Consider the following 22821-nt stretch of genomic DNA (forward strand, 5'->3'; position numbering starts at 1 on the left):
TTACAACTACATGACAGCAATTCAACAGGTTTGGGAATGAAGTCAATAGCGTCACCACAGAATATACAGCCGTACCTTGGTTCTTGAACAGAATGCATTCTGGGAGTGCGTTCCAAAACCAAGGCGCGGCTTCCGATTGGTTGCAGGAGTATTCTGCAGCCAATCGGAAGCCGTGCCAGACGTTCAGGTTCTGAAAATCGTTCTAAAACCGGAACACTCACTTCCGGGTTTCGATCGTTCGGGAGCAGATTTGTTCAGGAGCCAAGGCATTTGAGATTCAAGGTAGCATGCACTTTCAGGCTAAATATCCAAAAACACACATTTGTCCATGATGGTTCAGAAGCGATTTCAAGGGCTGACTTCTGTTAATATGGAAGTTCATTACTTGCTTGGTTGCCTCAATAAATAAACAAATTCATATCTGTCGAGCATTTGGTATCTTAATCTGATTGCCTACTTTTAAACCAGTACATGCCAAATAGAATCTGTATACCTTGAACCCAGAATGTTTGCTTTAAAAAGCCAGGGTTGACACTCTGATTTATAGAAGCATTATACACCTAGCTTGAGAGACAAAAACAGATACATGGAATTATTAAAACCCATCATCAACAAGTATCCTTTCACAAGGGAACTGTGAGAACAGCTAATTTCAGCTATATAACTTACTCATATTTCCTGCTAACAAAAGGAGCTTTCATGCCTGAAAAGTTATATAGAAAGAACAAATAAGTATACACAGACCTTGCTTTTTGTTTGTTTCCATTTTTCAAAAAAAAAAAAAGGAGGAATGTGTTGCTGCCTAAAATTACCTTTTATTTAAAAGAAAGAGTCAAAATGCAAGAAGACTGCCACAACAGTATGTCACCAAATACTAAATAAACAAGAGGTGGGGGGAATTAGCAACGAAGGAGAAACCACTAAGACCTCTACCATAAGCCTGGAATACGTGATGTGTTTGTAGGGACAGAGAACTCTCATTCTGCAACGCAGAGTCATCGCTCAAAGGCAAATTGGGACAGACCACCTGCTAAGCTTTGCTTGTGGCTGCAAAATGATTCCTGCAGCACCAGCCATCCCTCCACAGCTGGTATACAAATCATTGCTCTGTATGGGACAATGACAATAAAGATTATCATATTGTATCGTGACAAGCCATGGCAGTCACCAGAAAGTCCTTGCATAGGTATTTAACAGTTTGATATAATGCGACAGAATGGAGGAAAGACACAGGGCATTTTGTGACCAAGCTAGACCCATGTTCTAAAGCCCTCTAAGGGTCCATGTCTTCGTCAGCAGCTCCTCTGAAATTCTAGCTCTAGAATCTTTTATTTGCCAAGGGTGTCTGGAATTCTCTCAGACAGACCCTTGTCAACTAAAAACATAGCGGCATTTCCTCACCCAAGCTGCTTTTATAGACCAATACAGCTGACGTGAAGACGTGTACTAAAATACAGCATAGCCCAGTTTTTAATATCAGCAGAGACAAATACAGAAAAGACTTCTTTGCAAAATATCAGTCCAACAGAATCCAGAACGGGCCTTCCAAAGACATGCACCTACAGATTAGGCATTGCGCTTAAATATTAGGTCAACGTGCTCCTATTTTCTTCTCTAGTTTCTGTTAGGAGCTTGTCCTACACTCGAGTAGGACCCTGGCAGAGACACATGCCCGACTGGCATGTTCTCTCCCTCCTGGTCATTCATTCGGGAGCTTCAAAAGCTTTCTTCTGCCCGAACATCACAGCGACCAATGCCAACAGACATCGGCACACTCAGGGATCCACAGAGTCTTTGCAGCTTGCATAAGACCTCAGCAACTCAGCATTTTGGCTAATCTACTTTATTTACATTTAAACACACACGGAGCACCACAACATGGCTCCCTCTCTCTCTAGCATCAGACAGCAAAAAGAAAGAACAAAGGATAATAGTTAGTCCCACTTCACGGAACACAGCAACACAAACATCCTGTCGCCGTCACTTCCCACTCTGTGGAATAGACAACAATCCCATGACTGCAATCATGGAGCTGGAATTCTAACAGTTTTATGGTAACTCTTAATGAAATGCATCCTGCCTGTGTGAAAGCTCTTCGGCCCAAAAGAGAAGATATTTGAAAGGTCATAAACACTCAGTAGCAATAGGACTACAGACGCCCGCATGAATGTTTTCACTCCAGATAAATAAGCCTTGAAGCAGCTGCTGCCTTCAGACCAAATCCCAGGTCCTATATCAATCAAATAATCACAAACTAGCTGAACCGGGGAAAAGATTGGAAGCTATTTTGCCTAAGCAGCTTTCATAAAATATATTTTTCTCTACGGGTTTGGTTTGATTAAACACAGAAGCCTCTCACACCATGGATTTAAAGGGTTTCCCAAAATAAGATTGAGGTGACTTTCTAATGGAGTGACTCTCCCCTTCTGCTAACATCCACTTGAAATGGGATAGGTGCATACGAGTGCAACGCTGTTCCTCACTGGCATCGCACTTTAAGGAGCTTACTGGAAATTTTCCTTGAGCTACGATAAAGCTTGCACGAGGCACAGCCCTAGCCACCTCTCTGTGAAGGACAAAAACCTGCAGAAAATGGACTACGGTGGGAGAATGCTAGAAGAACAGTAAAGGCATCTCTCTCCAACATTCTTTGAGCTGGTGCAGTATGGGAAACAGAAAACATGACTGATAAACAGAAAACAAAACTGTGTAAGCATTGCTTCTTAACTAAGCAATCTTATGAGACAGTGTTAAAATTAGTAGTAGTAGCAACAGTCCATCAAGTTAGGTTTTTTTACTAATCAATTCAAACTCCAATTTTGTTGTTGTTGTTTTTTTTTTTAAAGACAACATCGCACTTTTGGATTAACATTTATTAATGGCCAGTTCATAAATAAAGTACATAATAGCCCAGTTATAATTATGGTTTCGTGCTATGATAAGAGAACAAGCTGTAGCCTCACACTCTCCCCTCCTTCCATCTTCAATTAACTAACAAACCAGAATCTGAAACCATTGCTTTATCCTCCTTTGTCTGAACTAACCACAGTTAGAACAAACCAGCCCCCCAAATTCTAATATAATAAGAAAGCTGTGGTTTCTTTAAAAACCAAAAGCGGAACCTTCGAATTTCATTACCTCCCATTGTCAAACAACAGAAGCAAATGGGATGATGGCAGACCACTTGAAGACTTACCCCAGCTCACTCTGGTTCAATGTCTGAACTGGGCTTCCGCACAGTAGCCGCTCTCAGCCTCCAGAATATACAGCACACATGCGCCCACAGCTAAGTGTATTCGATATAGAGAGTTTTCATTTCTAAGCACTCGGCTCTCTTGCGCAACTAAGCTAAGCAAAAAAGCAGACAGCCACTTGGATGAGGGACAGCAGCAGTTTAGATGAATATCTGGAAAATGCTTACTTAAAGAATGCTCTGGCCGTGCTCATTGCCTCAGTTCAAGCGCCCAAATGTTAATATACAATGGAAAATGTCAACCCATTAAGCCCATACCGAATTTCTCCTCGCGGCTTTGACTGTATTAGGGTTAAGGAAGTGTGGGTTTGTGCCGTGTGTGCGCCTGAGCGTTATTTGTTTAATGCATTTCGTATATTGCCTCTCTGCCAAGGCACCTGAGGCAGCTTACCATTTTAAAACACTAAAAACAAACCAAAGTCACAAAGTATAGAATGGAACGCTTGTGTAGGAAAGACGGAGTTACCGGTCTATCAGATTCAAGTGCAAAGAATGTTCTCCCTTCGACATACTTATCTATGAAAATGTGTGTCGATGGGAAATCTCATGCATCAGATGTGAAAAAGTTGCGTCCAACAGGTTGTGTTGCACACCCATCTAATTTAGAATATATGCAAACTAGTTGTAGCTTTCATATAATTCCGCAAGCTTACTAGATGATCAATAGTTTCAATGCAGGTGCTTCCAACTTTTCCAATTCTATGATTCTACGAATAACAAAAAGATGCAAACAGACAAACAAACAAACAGCCCCCCCTCCCAAAAAAATCCTAGGAACTGTAGTGCTGAGAGTTACAGAGCTACCATTCCAAGAGTTCCCCGGGAAGAGGGATTGATTGATAAAGCACTCTTGAGAGTTGTAGTTCTGTGCAGGCTCTCCTGACGTCTTTCACTACCCTTAAGAAACTAGAGTTCCCAGGATTCTTTGGGGGAAGCCATATCTGCTTAAAGTAGTAATGGCACAGTTTTCAACGTATAATGCAATTGAGTCCAAAGCGTGCATGCATCAACATGGTTTATATTTGCCAACTGCTGAAAGGTGGCAATTTGTACCTAATATCAAGGCTTGCCAGCTAACAGTGTTTGTTTGGCAAGCATGTTATTGAATCTAATAACTATTATAGACTGGTCTACAGAGCATAGTGATGCCTTTAATTGTGTTAAATGAGTCCCCCAGAGGGTTGTCCAATCTGCCATTTCTGCAGCGTAAACCCATAATACTTTCTGAAGGAACAATCAGTGCTGTCTGCTATACGTTGAATAATTCTGAATAATCAGGCTCTACAGGTAATCAAAAATGTTCACACATTGCTGTCCTTTTTTTTTTTGTTTCATCGAACACAGATCTGCCATTTAGATTTTTTTATACTTATATCATTGGCACTGTCCGCGGGGAACTTCAATCTTTGATTGCATGCAATTATTGTCTATGCAATTATTGTCTATGTTCTGGAGAGACTAAGCTGATGCAGATCTGCAGATCTGACTTCTTTTAAGCCTTTATTTTGTACTTAGATACAATATAGCATCAAGTATTTCCCTGAAATGGGGAAAGATATACAGCCTTTAAATACCCCTTTTCATTTATCTATGTGTACATATGTACATTCACTCGGAATGAAGCTGGTATTTCAAAAAGCTGTCAATTTTAGTTCCCCCAGCTGCATTTTTCTGCTCTGGTTCTATTGTCAGCTTTTTCAAATCAAAGGGCATACACATTTATTTAATTCAAAAGTGCTCAGCCTCCTCCAACTCTCAGAATAGCAAAGGACATGCATCTAATAAAATATGCATCTTTTTTTAAAATACACTCTGAAGTTCAACATTTTAAATTTTTTTTGACAAGGCTGCTACATGACCCTGTGGCGAGTGCATGCCCGCTCACTCTCTCATCACTTGTGAATTAATACACATAAAATAATGAAATTCGCCCCACTCAAAGGCTCAAGAGTTAAGGCAGAATTTGGTCCATAATTCCAACACGGTCCTTGCCTCTCTCAGTCACCCTCCGGAATATCTAAAGCTCGCTCAACACTTAACACTCCGTATATCTGCTTTAGATCACTCGTTCAAAATTATTACTGCTGTAGAAGCATCAAAACAGAGGGGCCCTTTCCCCTTTAAAATCTTCAGCGCCTGTAATAACCATTTTAATGCCATTCCGATATGTCTACGATAAAACCTGGAGGATTTGGCAGGGGCAGTAAAATCCCAAGAGAAAGCAAACCAATTAAAATGTTTGCTGGTTCCTTCCTTACACCACTCCCTCCCCTCCCCCCCCCCCGGAAATCTAGAGAAAATTCTACATACGCTATATAGGACCACACAATTCCTAAAAGAGAAGGAAGGTGGCATTGCTTCTAAAGTAAATAAGTTTATTTCTTCAGTCTTCTCGACATGTAGATGTATGGACATTCCAAGAAGTAAAATTAGGATGCAGCTTTCGCGATTAAAGCAGCAGTCATCACACTGCCCTCCCATAGTCAGGCGTTGCTTTGCTTTGTTGAAATACGTTTTAAGTATGCCTGAGAGAGCGATGCCCGTATGGTGATGGAAGCAAGAAACGGCTAAAGTTCTGTTCTTGCACATGTGTTCACATAGCATCTGCTGCTCTAGATGCCACTGTGCAATAATTGGACACAGTATTTACTTTTTCACTTTTGTCATTCTCTTAAGTAATATTATTTGGGTTGGAGCTCAGCTTCAACACATTATGCGTGTTAAATGTAAAAGCATTTATCCCTCCAAAGATGTGCATTGCCTCAAATCAAAACTCTAGCGCGTTGTTAACAGCGAATGGCTGAAAAGATAAAACGCAAATGGAATGAGCAGAACACACAAACCTGCTTGGCGTTTCACAATGGTTTCGCTTCTGCCACTACGAAGTTATAACTAGACAGAAAGCAATACAGTCCCTGTGAATCATTTCACTTAACGGTATTATAATCCCCAATACAAAATTGTGGTTCCTTCATACACACAGTAGAGAATTACTCTGATCACTGTGTGAGTGTATTGTATTTATTTTTCAAGAAGCAACTTTTTTTTTAACGAAGTGGGCACTATTTATAAACAGCAGCACAGTGGCTTACAGATTTTTGTAAAACTAAATCCTATTGTAACCCTGGATGACGTAACATTGACTTAAGTAACGTGTGAGTTGCTAGGAGACCTCAAAACATTGCAATGGATGCAGTCATAGCTGAAAGCTATTTTAGCTTAATGAACCGAAGATGCTCTGAGATTGTTCTAGAGGAATATAGTTCCTGCTAGCATTATGAGTTGTAAACAATTATGCAAACTGTGCAAAGCGTATTTGTGAAAATGTAAGTTATCACCATGAGTGAAAATTTAAGTTATCACCAGCACATTAATGTTCCTACTTACTGAGGAGTTGCCTGCCACAGAACCAGGAGCATTAGGATTTTCCTGTCCAGAACCTTGGCCTCTCTCATTAGTCCCACGAGTCACAAGGATTCTGAAATGCTGCTGCCTTGAGTTTTGATCGGGACGGATTTTAAAGGTGCACCCTTGCCCAGGAGAAACCCGCTCCACTGAACCACTTCGAGATATTTCAGAGCCGTTCCTGCAATTTCCACGAAGTGCCGGATTCACGCCATCGTCCTCCGTGGGGCTGACTCGTGCCGGATGGGGCTGAACTGGGTACGAGGTACTCCTTTCCAGCCGTATCCGTGGGTACCTGACCAACCTATCCCCTTTTGTTCCGGTGAAACCAAAATTGTAATCTGCTCCCGCCTCTGCATTGTTCGACTGAGACTGCTGCAACTGGAAGACAAACAATTTCTTCCCCGAACTGGAGGACCCATCGGGCAGGTGCTGCAAAGACCAGCGCCTGGGTTCAGAGGGAGAAGAGGCATTCTGAGCCTCGGAACCAAAGGGCATCAGCGTAACGTGAGGAACGTCCACACTGGAAGCTCTGTGCTGAATCCTCACCCCGCTGATGTTTAACCCTGATGCAGGGTTCGTTTCGCTATCTTGAGCCGTGGCTGCGCTGTCATCATTCCAGTTATTGGAAGGTATTGTACAAAATATTGTATGGTTAGAGGACCCAGCGTTGATCTCGTGCCCCATGTTCTCTGTCTGCCTCGGTGGAGAATTATCTGGAGTCACCTGCGGACTACTTTGAGAAGAATGGCTTCCAACCAGAGATTCACAATGCTCCCCTAGATCTGAAAAGTTACCTGTCTCCTCCAGAGGGGACTCTGGGCCCCCACACTCGTCAGAATGTCCATTTACTGCCTTACGCTGGAGAGAGATCTGCATGGAGGAGCTCCTTGTCGGACGCGCATCGATGTTGTTTAGAAGCTGGGGGATAAACATGGACGTGCTCCTTTTCAAGGAACTGGCTTCCCGCAGATCCCGGCTCCCGTCGCCGTAATCCATTCTGCGCCTGGAGAAAGGGTGAGGCCCGTTCCTTCTCGGTAAAGTGTGGAATGACATGAAAAAGTCATCATCTTCTCTCTCGTGGTCTAAGATCTCCGACTCGGGAGCTGTGTTGCTTCGCCCGGAGCCAAAATGAAACCGCAGCCGATGGGCCATCGTTCCGGGAGAGAGGAGAGGGGGGGAGACGGCAACGAGTCCAGGCACTGCCAGAAGTTAAGAACTGAAGACATAAACTCCGAGGAAAAGTGTCCCATCTGCCAAACTGTTAGCACTGCTGTACTGATAGCGACAGATAGCAGAAATAGCCCAAGTGGCAAGCAACATTCCAGGCATGATTGGATAAGAGCAATCAGCGCTCCTCCACACTGTGACATAGGGTAGGGTGGCTGGCATCACATGACCCATTTCCCCCTCTCCAATGCAAGCAGCTATTTTTTTTCTTCTTTAATACCAGCAAGAGACTGAAACAGCACCTTCACAGCTGCTCCTTTTCCATCAGAAAGGAGCGGCCCCAGCGGGAGATCTCTCACAGCTGACCGAGGCAGCAAACACACTCAAGCTCTGCTATAAATCTAAAAGTACATCATATTCACAGAACCCTTTTGTACTAAACCAGACCAAACAAAAAATAAAAAACGGAGGGGGGGGGAGCGAGACACAGACCACCAGCAGCACCCACCAAAGACCCCCACCAGTACTTTGTTGATATTGCATTGAAGTCCTCAGGCAGATCGGGGAGTCACAAAAATGGCCAGAGGAAGGTACACACGGAGATTGCATTTGCTCAAAGCTGGCTGAAGCCTTCGAGTTTCGTTTGACTAATGCACATATTAAAGAACGGCTAGGAACTATATCTTTCTCCCCTAAAAAGTGATTTAAGTAGCAAGCTTTTTTTGCTGGAGTGGTAGACACAGATATCATATTGCCACTGTAAACGAACTATAATAACCCGCTCCAGCTATACACAGCGTTTTCCAGGAGAGGCGGTTTGGGGGGTGAGTGGGGGGAGGAAGAAACTCTTACACACACACACACACACACACACACAATTCAAGCAGCAGACAGGAGCAAGCAACAATCTTCCTTTTTCGGCTTTTGGGAGGCTGAGAAGGCAGCTGAGATCTGGAGCGCAGGGGTGTTTGTGAAGAGCTGTACTGATCTGACTTAAAACACCGTCCAGAAACGCTGCCCCACGCTGGCGAGCGTCCAGGGAGAAAGTTAGCAATATTACTAGCTCAGATTGTCAACATGGAATAGAGCTCTGCTTTGTTAGGAGCCAAAACGCTCCAGAAGAACAAACAGACTCAACATTAAACAATGCCCGAATTCGGCTCTGCTACACATGGCGGTTTTGATAAATGTCGGAGGGGGTGGAAGGAGAAGGTAGGAACTGTAGCTGAGGCAGATTCTGACAATGCTCTTCCAGTGCGAATTAGAAAGAAGGGCCAATGAAACCAAACAGTCTTATAGCAGAAGTAAACAGAACAACCTGCTTTTATAAAAGAAAGCCTTGGAGAAGGAGTTGTGGAAAATCATGTGGGTGTTGAGTCAAAACCATATCCTGGGCACCTCTGCTTCTGTTTTCTGAGCACTTGTTTTCCCATACAGGGGCCGGGGGGGGGGGGGAAGCAGCCCAATTACAAGGAGTAGCTTAAAATGATAAAGACTGATGAGGATAAGTATTATAATCTATACTAGCAAAACTGGACTCTGCTAATGACGACAACGCCATGATTCCTCACTACACAAAAATAATAATAAAAAGAACAGGCACATCGTCTGGAACATCTCTGGGAATCCAGCATTTTGGACTACAGGACGTATTTCTATTAGATAGATAGATGATAGATAGATAGATAGATAGATAGATATAGAGTTCTCCAATGAAAATAGGGATGTCCTATTCCATTATTATTATTATTATTATTATTATTATTATTATTATTATTATTCCCCGCCCATCTGACCGGGTTGCCGAAATATATAAAAACATAATAAAACATCAAACATTAAAAAACTTCCTTATACAGGGCTGCCTTCAGATGTCTCCTAATGGTTGTATAGTTACTGATCTCCTTTGCGCAGGGGTCACAAACTCCACACCCTCCAAAATTTCCCCAAAGAAAATAGGTATGTCCTAAGGAAAAGTGGGACATCCCGGGATCAAATTAGAAATCAGGATGGCTTCTGTAAATCTGGGATACTTGGAGGGTCTGAGATAGATAGAGATACACACACAGCACAAATGACAGCTAGGTTTGGTGCTGATGTTATTCTCATACATACACAATCCCTAATCCAGAAGGTCCTCATAGGTAATGAAATATGAAGTATAAACATAGCTCCATCTCCCAAGGGCTTCCACACTCACTTCAATCAAGACATAGCACCACACGCATCTTGCTCAGAGTTGGGTCCTTTCACCTCACAAATACTTGTTTGAAATTGGGGGGAGCCTGACTCTATGGTGAATCAGAGAAGTGGGCAAAGAAAGGGCTAAATACCCATTTCCTTCCATCACCACCCAAAGCTGTTTTCATGCATTTATTTATTTACCTCCATAATTTACTAGTCACCTATTAACCGACTCCAATGGGTTTAAAACAAATGCGCTGGGGTTCCGTTCCACGTAGCATGTATTCATTTCATTCCATGTCATTTATTTTTTTTAATATTCCTTTTCCTACTAATATATATATCTCTGAGGAAGCAGCAACCAACAGTTTAAAAAGCAAAACAGTCCTTTATAATAAAAGCAGAGCAGAAGGTGAGAGACTCCTGATTGACCCCACTCCTGCCTTTCAGTGATTCCAACAGGAAACTCCAAACTGTTTATAAGCCTGCAATCCATTAAAAAAGGTCACAATTCATATCCCCACATGCAACCATTTGATAAGTATTCCACCGCTTTCACTTTATGTCGGCTGCAAAAAAGGGTGTGGTTATGGCACAGCCACTGAATGTACACTAAAGATAAAAGAACACTTACCAATCTATTTTCATCAAATACTTCAAAGAGTAGTCTGTGGTTAGATGGATCTACCTACAAGATATAATAAAGAATTTAATGGAATTATTTTTTTAAAAACAGACTAACAGTTATTTAGCAGTTATTTAATTCAACGTTCTTCATTTACACTGTTTTTAAATGAATCTTGGGTTTGACATGAAGAAACAGAGTTGAATTTTCCAAGGGCAAAGCAAAGAGAAGGCAAGCCAGAGGCCTAGGACCAAGTCTAGGGACAAGCAAACTCCACCTTTCTCCCCATCGCCCAGCAGAACCCAAGAAAACGCACCAAAAAAATAGGGTGTTTTGACTCCTTATAGGAGCTAATGTCTCACCACGACTGTATCAGTCAGCCCAGCTGCCCCCCCCCCAAATAACACCTATAATTTAAGAGAGAAAAAGAGGATCTGTTAAAGAAACAGGTATGATCTCCAGATCACAACCTGGATACTTCATTTCCCTCTAAGAACATACAGACGTACCTTAGATCCTGAACGCCTTGCTACTCAGACGTTTTGGCTCCCGAACGCCGCAAACCCAGAAGCGAGTGTTCCGGTTTGCAAACGTTCTTTGGAACCCGAACGTCCGACGCGGGTTCCGCAGTGTCTGATTGGCTGCAGGAGTTTGCCACAGCCAATCAGAAGCCGTTTGGGTTTCCAAACGTTTTGGAAGTCGAACGGACTTCAACTGCAGATTATCCAATGGGATAATCACTTACTGCCCACCATAATTTCAGCAAAGCGTGTTCTCCTTCATGGAGAGCACGTGTTGCGATGGGGTCTAACAGGACACCCCCTCTTGGTTACTGGGCGGGACCATTTGGATGGCCATGACTGTGATTGGGCCAATTTGAGTTGTTGGGGAGATTTTGATGTTACCATTTAGAGGGATGGTTTGAAGGTTATATTATTCTTGGGACGCAGTTTTTTCAGTCCCTTTTGCTGCGTGTATCGGATCACCCACCCACCCTCCCTAATTTAGGGCTCTTGCGTTTGACCTTGCTATGCCTGTCATGGGGTCGTCTGCTTTTGGGGCAGGGGCCCGGTAGGAATTTTGCCCATTTGGCAGATTGGCTGGTGCCATTTGGTTTTTGCCTACTGCGCAGCAAATCGTCACAACTTGTAAGGTTGCAGTTAGGCATTGGTTAAAAATTGGTTGGTGGAGGAGTAAGGGTTGGCTATGCCTGCCCCTCCAATGCTGCTGCTGCAAGGGAATTCCATTAAAGGAATCCAGGGGTTTACCGTGCTTTTGTCCGTATCCCCGGCAAGGGGCTAGGGCCGTGCAAGCCCCTGGGAGCATGAGGGGAGGGGTGACGGTATGCTGCCATTCTCCCCCCAATATTGTTTTCCCTTACTGGCTTTTGCTGGAATCCGGAAGTCAGTTCTGTCCCGGGGCGGGGACAGATAGTCGTAACAAATACCTAAGCAACCACTCACATTATGTATTTTAATAAATCTGTGGCCAAAATTATGCCAAAAACCTTAAACAAAAATGTCTGTGTGAATTGTGATTTATTTAGGGGGTGGCTTGGGGACCTCGACACGCAAACAAATTTCTAGCGATCATATATCTAATCTCAACAGCAGAAAAACCAGCCTTTGAAAAACCTGCACACAGGGTTGCTATGCGAATGATTAGCATTAAGTTAGCCATGACTAATCCCACCCCCTGTCTTCACTCCAAGGTGGGGTAGGGACATGCAAGCAAAGCCGGCTGGTGAGCTTCTTTTAATGTTAGAAACGTTGATTTGATGAAGCCTGATTTAAAAGAAAAACAGCAGCATGCATATGTTGACGCAGACAACATAAAACCAGGCTGCAACGAGAGTCCCATGGTTAGACAGGGAACATCTCCCACACAAAGCATCAGATGCTGGCAGTTCCCATGACTAACTGGGGCTGATGAGCTGAGAGTCCAACATTTGAAAGGTCCCCCATCCCTGGTATATTCCATGAAAGTTCGGAAGCAAACTTATAACGAATGCTTCACCAAGCTCTTTATTTTCTATACTGGAAGGGCTGCAAGATATACCGTCCAAAATCGGTTTGAAGTCCACATCGTGGAAGCGGTTTCATAATATTCGACATGGCAATATATCGCAAATCATGTGTGCATGTGCTATGTAAAAAAAAAATAAAAATTGCAATGTGGGAAAAACCGTGAAACCCGGTCATCGCTTCTCTCATGATTCCTGCCACCCCTGTTGCTCTGTTTACAACAGCTGTAACAATATGTTAAAGGTAAGGGTTGGAAACTGGGATAAGAAAGGAAAGTTCTCGGGTAAGAGCTGGGAGGGTCCAGGGGTTTTTCCCCCCAGCTGGAACTCACAGGAACTCAGTTCCGGCACCTCTCAGATGGGCACCATTGCCATTACAGTGGACGCTCGGATTGCGAACGTGATCCGTGCGGGATGCACGTTCACAACCCACAGCGTTTGCAACCCACAGCAGTGCGTCTGCGCACGCGCAGGTTGCAATTTGGCGCTTCTGCGCATGCGCAACCGCCAAAACCCGGAAGTAACCCGTTCCGGTGCTTCTGGGTTTCAGCAGTCTGTAACCTGAAAAAACACAACCTGAAGCATCTGTAACCTGAGGTATGACTGTATAAGAGAACAAGGGAAGCATTCATGGTGAGTTCTGGCACCTATTTTTCTAGAAAAATAGCACTGGGAAGCGCCAACACTTTCTGAGTGAGACAAGGGTTAAGAGTTACCTCTGAGGGAGGGCTCTGCATTTTCTTTCCTTCCTTCCTTCCTTCCTTCCTTCCTTCCTTCCTTCCTCTCTCTCTCTCTCTCTCTCTCTCTCTCTGTTTTTATTTAGATTAGTTTCTTTCATCTTGCTGTATTCTAAAAAAGTTTTAATAAAATCTTAAGGGGGGGGGGGAATCTCCTCATTCAGACCTAGGCCTAAAACTGAGACAGCTCTGAATTCAGGGCTGATATATTTTTCCCCACCCACCCCAGCAACACTCGAGGTTTTTGGAACTGCAGTGATAAACAAAGCAATAATTAACAGTTATTAACAGGACCAAAGGATTTGATTGTGCAAACTGAGCCAACGTGTCATCAATAGAAAGTGTTATGTGGTGAATGCATGTTTATTCGGAGTTAAGTCCTACTCTGTCTAATAGAACTTATTCCCAAATTAAGTGAGCATAAGCTAAACATAAATAGGATTGTGGTGCAAGCCCCTCCGTGATCAACGGTAAGTGTGTTTAGGATCGCAGCATTATAAACCTGAAGTATAACATGACCAGACGTAAGTTCTGGTAGAAAGATTCCTGTGTATTAAACTTTGTTGTGACTGGAATGGAAAAAGCCGGGACCAGACATGTGGGGTTCAGTGCCAAGACAATTCCCAGGGATTGTGCATTACTAATCAAAACAGGCTTGGACCATTTCTTCCCACTCTTCCTTATAGAGAACACTGAAGAGATCAATGTGTCTGGGACAGCAAGGAAGACTGCAGAAACAAAATCGTCTCTATTTTCTCTGTTTAAGCATGCTATAAAAATCAACTTGAAAACCACTTATGATCTTTCCAAATTGAGAAACTGCTAAAAATATTGTTTCCAAAACGCTAACAAAAAAAGTCCAACTGCACAGACACTATTTGAAAAAGATACTACAGTTTTAACAATCTACAATGCCCCAGTGTTTACAGGCAGCTGCTCCAAAAGATTAAATTTAAACTGCTGAAATATTACCTTGCCTCCATTTCCTCTCTCTCTCTCTCTCTCTCTCTCTCTCTGCCTTTCTCTTTTTAAAGAAAGACATCCGAGATTTTAGACAGCGTTCTATAGTAACTGGTTAACAATATGAAAGTCCTGTTCACTTGCAATATTAAATCTGAGAAATCATTTAAAATATTATTTTCTACTTTCCCTTCATCTTGTTGAGTAAGCCAGCCTGGGGAAAGTATAATGCAAATGAGTGGTGTGTTTTTTTCATGGATCATGTAAAATAAGTGTAAAATGATGCACCTTTAAAACAAATTCCAAATATGATCCTTAAAAATACAAACTGCTCTGCAGTTTCATTCATGATATATTTGCCTCTCTGGTATGGCTCTGGCCATCCGTAACTGTGAAATTAATCCTTTTTGCCTACATATTGTGCAACTTTATAGGATTAGGCTGTAAAGACTGGTCCCTTAAAGCCAGTGCTTTCAAAATGAATTTCCAAAGTAGTAAAGACTAGAACTTGGAAATGCAAAATTTACCCATCGTATTTATAACACATGTACGGTTTGGGTGCTGACGTCCACTAATCACTTAATCTAATCCTGGCATCTACTGCTTAGTCCTTCCCCTCTTGCCTTTATTGACTAAAGCAACAAGTTGAACTGCTTTCATCATCCCAATCAGTCACTCTCCCCACTAAATGGATTGTCAAAACTTCAGTGCTACCAACCCCTGGAAATAATAAATAATAAATTTGTATTTATACCCCACATTTCCTGGTTCAGAAAACCAGGCTCAGGGCAGCTAACAGCAAATTTAAAACTTAGGGCCTGGGACCTCTAAACTATGATTATTCATGGACCTTAAGGTCCTCTGCGGGGCATACCAGGAGAGGTGGTCCCGTAAATACAAGGGCCCTAAGCCACAAAGGGCTTTAAAGGTCAAAACCAGCACCTTAAACCTTACTCAATACTAAACTGGGAGCCAGTGCAACTGGTAAAGCACTGGGTGAATATGCTCCCATGGCAGGGACCCCGTGAGGAGCCTCGCTGCAGCATTCTGCACCCGCTGGAGTTTCTGGGACAGCTTCAAGGGCAGGCCCTTGAAAGGGATGTGTGAGGGTGAAGCAGGTGAGTATCGGGACAGGTGAAACAGTAAAAAGTGGCTGGCCGCAATGCACTTGTAAAATGTGTATGGCAACAAAACTAAACTAAAAATAAACAAACCACCATCAGAAACCTCTTAAACTGGAGGAGAGAAATTGTCCGTGCGGTCATGTTTGAATAGAGGCTTTCTAGGCCGGAATAAGCCAGAACAAGTGAGATACTGGCAATATTTTTAAACAGAATACATCTAGTAAGTGCATGGAGTCACAAACTAATAAGAATCAAATAAATATTCCAGCAGCAGACAGTACAGTTCTTCCAGGATAATAAACAAATTAATACTCCCCAAAGGTACATCAAATGTCCAAGGATCAGCTATCACTAAAAAGTGTGCTGCGCTTGGAGCACCCTATTGCAATGTTTGGAGCACCCATCATCTCACGTTTGTAGGATATTGACTGTGGAAAGGCATTCTGCCTCTATTTCAGTGATCTTTGACAGTCACTTCACTCCTACCATTCCTGTTTGTTATGTACTGAAGTTCTCACCCTGTGCCAGCAGGGGGATACTGTACGTAGTTTTCACTCAGGTCCACGTATGCAAATAAGGGATTGAAAGTGACTCTCAGTGATTGGATAGTTACAGAAAGTGTTACAGTTGCGTTGTAGTGGAGCTCTATATAAGCAGGCTGGCTGAACCCTTCAGTTCAGTTCTGTTCTGGCCTGTGAATAAACAAGAGCTGTTGAAGAATTGCTGTGTCGTCTGATATGTTCACCCACAACTTAACACTGTTCATGGAACATTTATTTGATTCTTATTAGTTTGTGACTCCATGCACATATTATATGTCTTATGTTTATGAATTTTGAAACAGTGTTATAAAAATATTTTCAGTATATTATTAGCCGACGTGTTGCTTGTTGTTCAGAGTGTTCTGTTTCGCAACACAGGGGATTTTCTTTGGTGTAGAGCAGAACATTTAAAACAAAACAAAGAAATGGGATAAAGTGCACTTGGTCAGAAAGATATGGGCTCAAATCCGACTTCTCCCTTGGACTCATCTGTATAGCCTTCTACAGAACACTTCTGTGTCACGATGTACATTACAATGGCGTTCTTCCAAGTTTGGGAGCGGGCCTGAGACACATTTGCCAAAATTGTGGCCACAACTACACTAGGTCTTTAAAACTCTCTTGCCTCATGTTTTGTTTAATGAGAATGAGGAAGTGGCATGAGCACAAGGCACTCTAATGAAGACGATGCACACCCAAATGCCAGGGGAGTTAATTAAATTTGCCTTAAGTCAAGTCCCAAATTAAATACCCAACATCTACAGACAGGAGTGCAGAAGACTCTGAGACTCAGGAGAGTCTACTACCAGTCAGTGCAGAGAGCACAGCAACAGATGGACCAAAGCTCTGACGCATAAGTTGGTCCCATGGTTTTGTGTGCTTGGTATCCCAGTGATACTGGTGTCATAATTTTGGACCTGGCAATATACTGCAAATTATGAATGATGTGGGGTGTCTGTGTGTGTACAGACAGCTATGCAAAAATCACAATGTGGGAAAAACTGGAGCCAGCCAACGCCTCTACATAGATCCATCCTTATCTCAGACATGGTGATATATCAGTATATCACATTGTTTATCTGGTAATATATCACAGTGTTGAAAACCAGATATGGCCCAGCCCTACTGTTCACATCTAAATAGTTCCTTATTTCAGACATCATGATGTAATGGTATATCACGATATTTAGCTGGTGATATATTGCGATGTTGAAAACCAGCCCCACTGATAAAGTGGCTCATTTGTAAGAACCGATGGCTCTGCTCTTGGGTAAATCAGAGGTAAGAAAGAAAATTCATGTCTTCACTGGAAATAAATACCGGAAGCAGAGTGGAAATCTCAGACAGAAAGAGTGTAGACGATGATTGGCTAGCCCCTTACCAATGCCAGTAGCCAAACCTACATGGAAAGGTGTGGCTAGCTAGTCAACAACCCCACACTATGACACTGCTGAAAGTAGGACTCCCTATCTCTAAAGGTAAAGGTAAAGGAACCCCTGACCATTAGGTCCAGTCGCAGACGATTCTGGGGTTGCAGCACTCATCTCGCTCTATAGGTTGAGGGAGCCGGTGTTTGTCCGCAGACAGCTTCCAGGTCATGTGGCCAGCATGACTAAGCCGCTTCTGGCGAACCAGAGCAGCGCACGGAAACGCCGTTTACCTTCCTGCTGGAGCGGTACCTATTTATCTACTTGCACTTTGACGCGCTTTCGAACTGCTAGGTTGGCAAGAGCAGGGACCGAGCAACGGGAGCTCACCCCGTCGCAGGAATTCAAACCGCCGACCTTCTGATCAGCAAGCCCTAGGCTCTGTGGTTTAACCCACAGCGCCACCTGCGTCCCTATCTCTACTGCTGCTAATTTCTGGTAGGTGTAGGAAGTCATCCTCTGCACTCCATCCCAACAAGGTTTCTTCAGGCAGATTCACCCACTGCCATTGAGCATGCCACAAGCGCTTGTGACACAACTGTACTGGGAGCAGGAAATTATGGTACTAGGACTATGGATACAAACTTGGATTGGGCTGAAAGCAGGGATTGGGAACCTATGGCTCTCAAGATGATGGACAGCAACTCCCATCAACCCTAGACAACAAGGCCAAGAGGGATGATGAGAACTATATCCCAGTGCCTTCTGGGTAGCCTTGGCTTCTGCATCCCTGTTTTCTAGTCTTCATCCAATGCAATAGATTTATTGCTCAGCTTCAATACTCTTGTCCCACAAAACTAGAATACTAGTCCAGCAATCTTCACCGTTTAAAAAGCTTGAACCTATCTATAAACAACCTGCAAATGAAACCTACTTCCTCTCCTCCACCTCCAGCCTTTTTCATTCACAGCCCTTTGTTTCCTCTATATGTCTATTTGCCTCCATCTTTTCCCCTTGGCCTAAAATATCCTGTGAATGGAAATTGGGATAACCACTAGTGTAGAACACCCAAAGTTGACCCACCTCGCAGGGATGTTGTGAAAAAGATAAAACATGTTGCAAATTAAAAGTGCTATTGTATATTACAAAATCATTTCCAGAGAAGGCCATGTTTCATATTGACATAAATGTTTTGTAAACGTTTGGTTTATAGCATGTTTAAGAAAATAAGAGTTGCTTTGCTGGCTCATTAGATTATGGGCTATCTAATTCAACATTCCATAGCCAACAGCACAGAGCCAGATGCCAGCTGATCGCACAGGAAATATGCCTGTCATTTAAAAGCAGAACACTTACTCTAAAATAAAATTCTTCATTCCATTTCGGATTCAATGTCTGCAAGAAAAAAGGAGGAGGGGAAATCACATTTAGCAACACCTTAAAGAGCTTTAGAAAACGCTGAAGGTCTGACATTTCGCTGCAATTAAAACAAAAGTGACATTCTTTGTTAAGAATATCAGAAAGGAAAGTAAAAAAGAACTAGAGAGGGTGAAAAACATCATAGCAACAGCTTTCATCCGCAATAAAGACATTGTCGTCAAAAGGCTTCAAATTCATTTGCTGAGCAAACTTCGTGTGGGAGGGCATGTGAAGTGGGATGAGCCAGAAATAGACGTCAACTATAAATAGGAACTTCACAGTGGGAGGCAGATTGCTGATGACCTGGGCAGAGATGTCTTAATGAAGGCCGTTAAATATTTCATTATTAAAATTCTTCAACACGTTACTGGGGAGTGGGAGAGAGCGAGAGGGTACATGGTCAGTGTGTGCAAGGAGAGGAGTAGATCTGGATCTCTGAAGCAGAATCGCTGGTAAAAATGACAAATATAAATTTATGATTGGCACAGAAAACCACTTTTTGCACCAAGTATTTCAGAGGATAACCTTTTAAAGTTGTGGCCAAAATTGATATTCATTCATTCTTTCATTTTTTAAAAATGTATAAAAAGGTAAAGGGACACCTGACCATTAGGTCCAGTCGTGGCCGACTCTGGGATTGTGGCGCTCATCTTGCTTTACTGGCCGAGGGAGCCGGCGTACAGCTTCCGGGTTATGTGGCCAGCATGACTAAGCCTCTTCTGGCGAACCAGAGCAGTGCACGGAAACGCTGTTTACCTTCCCGCCGGAGCGGTATCTATTTATCTACTTGCACTTTGACGTGCTTTCAAACTGCTAGGTTGGCAGGAGCAGGGACGGAGCAACGGGAGCTCACCCCGTCACGGGGATTTGAACTGCCGACCTTCTGATTGGCAAGCCCTAGTCTCTGTGGTTTAACCCACAGCACCACCCGGCAACAAGTGGGAAAAACCCTTAAGCGAGCCCCTCAAGGTGGCTCATAAATGTGTGTATGCGTGTTATGCTATACATTTTGTGGCATGGGCATTACACAGGGATACTTTTCACAACTGTGATCTGGGCAGTGGAGTGGTGTAAGTGAAGAAAAGAGACAACAATTAACCATAACCTTGTTCACTGCCCCTGCTCAGGCTGCACAGAAAAAGCATTTGGGTTCCTGAACTTCATTCTGATTGTGCACATGAAATATAACACATAGAATTCTACAGGGTATGGTATTAGTGTGGGAAAAGAATCACGATTCAAGGATCCCCAGGCATGCACCTCCAAATGGTGGAGACGTCAGGCGTCATCCTGGTCCCCAGGTGTCTTCACTTGGCCGCAAGTAGCTGACAGCCAGGTGTAAAATGCGCCTGGCTAATTTCGAACACTGTCCAACAGTTAAGGATATATTATCACCACTTACCTTTTTAATAGTTTTTGTCTGCACCAGGGCAAGTTCTCGGGTTTCATCTGCTACATACAATGACAGTTTCACATACGGGTCACTGCAAAAGAAGAACTTGCCGTTAATGTTCCGAATCTCCATAAAGAACATATGATGAAAGAAATTTCATTCATTTTTATTTAAAATTTAACACACACACACACACACACACACACACACACACACACAAACTTTATGCTAATTAGTGATAGCCAAACCATTTGTAAATAAGCAGTTATTGAAATAAAAAAAGGTAAAAGGTAAAGGACCCCTGGACGGTTAAGTCCAGTCAAAGGTGACTATGGGGTTGCAGTGCTCATCTAGCTTTCAGGCCGAGGGAGCCAGCGTTTGTCCACAGACAGCTTTCCGGGTCATGTGGCCAGCATGACTAAACTGCTTCTGGCGCATCAGAACATCGTGACAGAAACCAGAGCGCACGGAAACGCCTTTTACCTTCCCGCTGCAGCGGTACCTATTTATCTACTTGCACTGGCGTGCTTTCGAACTGCTAGGTTGGCAGGAGCTGGGACAGAGCAACGGGAGCTCACTCTGTCGCAGGGATTCGAACCACCGACCTTCTGATTGGCAAGCCCAAGAGGCTCAGTGGTTTAGACCACAGAGCCACCCACATCCCGCATTATTGAAATATGTTTGCATCAGCTGCTATAGGATGCTGCAATTTGGCTTAGTGGGCTGGAATAATGCAGATACCTGAAATGAACTACATAAATGTTAAGTGTTTTCAATGAATGAGAATTCTTTTCCATTCATTACTGTCCTTTCATTCATTAATAGTTGTTCTACACTAGAATCTTACACATGCTCACTAAGGAATAATACCCACTGAACAAGTAGGGCTTGCTTCTGAGCAAACATTATGTGGAGTTGTGATGCTATAAATTTAAATTCATCGGCACTAACAAATCTGCAAGCGTTTGAACAACATCAACACAACAGAAGGTCTCCCCAAGCATTTGCAATTTCTCCTAAACAGACGGACCACCTGTTGCTTGGTTCCAAAGAGGGGGGAAAACTTGTGAATTAATGTAACTGAAATGGTCAGCTACCCTCTAGTGGTTACACTTAACACAGTTAAAACACAGAAAGTGGCCATCCGCCATATGGCAGGTTGTTCTACAATAGCTATTTTCCACATTCATTTGAAAGAGAAAAAATGGGGGGGGGGGGGGAGAAAGCTAAAAAAAAAAAAAAAGACGAAGCAAGCTCATCCTGTGAACAAAGTGAACAATTAACAAATCTAAACGATGTTGTGAAAAAAGGCTGACACACACACAAGAAGCTCAAATTACTGTGTAAAATTGTAGTAGTAATGGGAAAAATGTAAACTGCTAGCAAGTTAATTCAGGTTGTTAATTTCAAATGAAGATAATTTTTCTCCCCAATAATTGTTCTCAATACTCACAAATGTCAAAATTATATAAATCTTTTAATGGTTAAGATAAGAAAGTATACGCAAGAGAATTAAAAAATCTCATTCTGCCACCTGAGTCCCAAGACATTTTGCTGCCTGAGTCAAATGATAAGATGGCAGCCCTTCTCAATTCCACATACAGTTGTAAACTGGTCTGGCAGTCAAAATTGTACATCAGCATTGGTGGTATGATAGCATCTTCCATTGTGCCCAAGGCAGCAGGCCAGGATAGGGGTCCCAGAAGGGGAATGATGGAGAGCTCAGAAGGAAAAGCCAGAGGCTGTTACTTCTGCCCTTGGGTATCTGCCACCTGAGGCAGTTGCCTCAATCTGCCTAATGGTAGGACTGGCCCTCTGTCCACATAACAGAGGAATTTTTCTGCACATGCTATATTGCCATATCTAATATAGAGGGAAAGTCTTACATGAATAACTTGGAAAAGGGGGTGGGAGTGGGAGAGAACATTTTCCCCCAAATGCCCATCCCTTTAGTATCACAGTCTCATATCACTTTAAACAGATTTAGCAACTAAATATATATTGGAAATTGAACATTTGGGGAATATTAAACGATCGGTGAAATTATTAGTTTTGTGTGGGAAGAGGCAGAACATATCCAGTCTATCACAACCATTTAATTAATCTTTCACGGTTAACAGTAATTCTGTTTTTACTTCCTTCACAGTCATATAGATCCGAAATTGTTTGTATTTAGTCATCAGGGGATCACAAAGCAAGCATTTAACAAACCAATGGAACCACCTACCTGAATACACATACAAGTAAAATAAATAAAATTCGCATAAGCCCAAATACAAGCATAAACAAAATTCCAACTCTCTAGCGAAACACAGCATTCTTCCTTAAAATATATATATATTCTCCAATTGCCACACAGAGAAAATGCAAACGTTGCATATTTTGTCCAAACAGTAAATAAGATCCAAGGATCCCCAGGCATGAACCTCCAGATGGTGGAGGTGTTGAGCGCCTTCACTTGGTTGCGCGTGGCCAACAGCCAGGTGAAAAATGCGGCCGACTAATTTTGAACACTGGGTGCCTCCCATCACTCCTCTTTGTCCAGCCATGCCTCGACAACTGTGTACTATTAGTAGTATTAAATCAATTTATATACAATTAAGTTATATAATTTAAATT

At 42.8% G+C, this 22821-nt stretch overlaps 1 protein-coding gene across 26 annotated transcripts in view; it reads right to left on the minus strand.

Annotated features, from left to right (window-relative positions):
• Window positions 1-22821, minus strand: part of NEDD4L (NEDD4 like E3 ubiquitin protein ligase) — a 324861-nt gene that overhangs the window by 117990 nt on the left and 184050 nt on the right. For 20 of the 26 annotated variants that reach the window (XM_083465746.1, XM_083465736.1, XM_083465731.1 and 17 more), the window contains exons 3-5: window positions 20212-20293; window positions 18747-18785; window positions 10647-10700 (exon numbers count right to left, since the gene is read on the minus strand). Coding sequence is in view for 13 of the 26 variants with exons in the window: in XM_083465736.1 (XP_083321862.1) it covers window positions 10647-10700; window positions 18747-18785; window positions 20212-20293 (175 nt within the window). In the remaining 13 variants the exon portion in view is untranslated. Of the gene's footprint in view, window positions 1-6640; window positions 9854-10646; window positions 10701-18746; window positions 18786-20211; window positions 20294-22821 lie in introns of those variants that run through there. The other 6 variants (XM_083465750.1, XM_083465749.1, XM_083465748.1 and 3 more) reach the window with 1 other exon arrangement.

Source organism: Podarcis liolepis (assembly GCF_965112155.1).
Source record: "Podarcis liolepis genome assembly, chromosome: 11".
Lineage (NCBI taxonomy): Eukaryota > Metazoa > Chordata > Lepidosauria > Squamata > Lacertidae > Podarcis > Podarcis liolepis.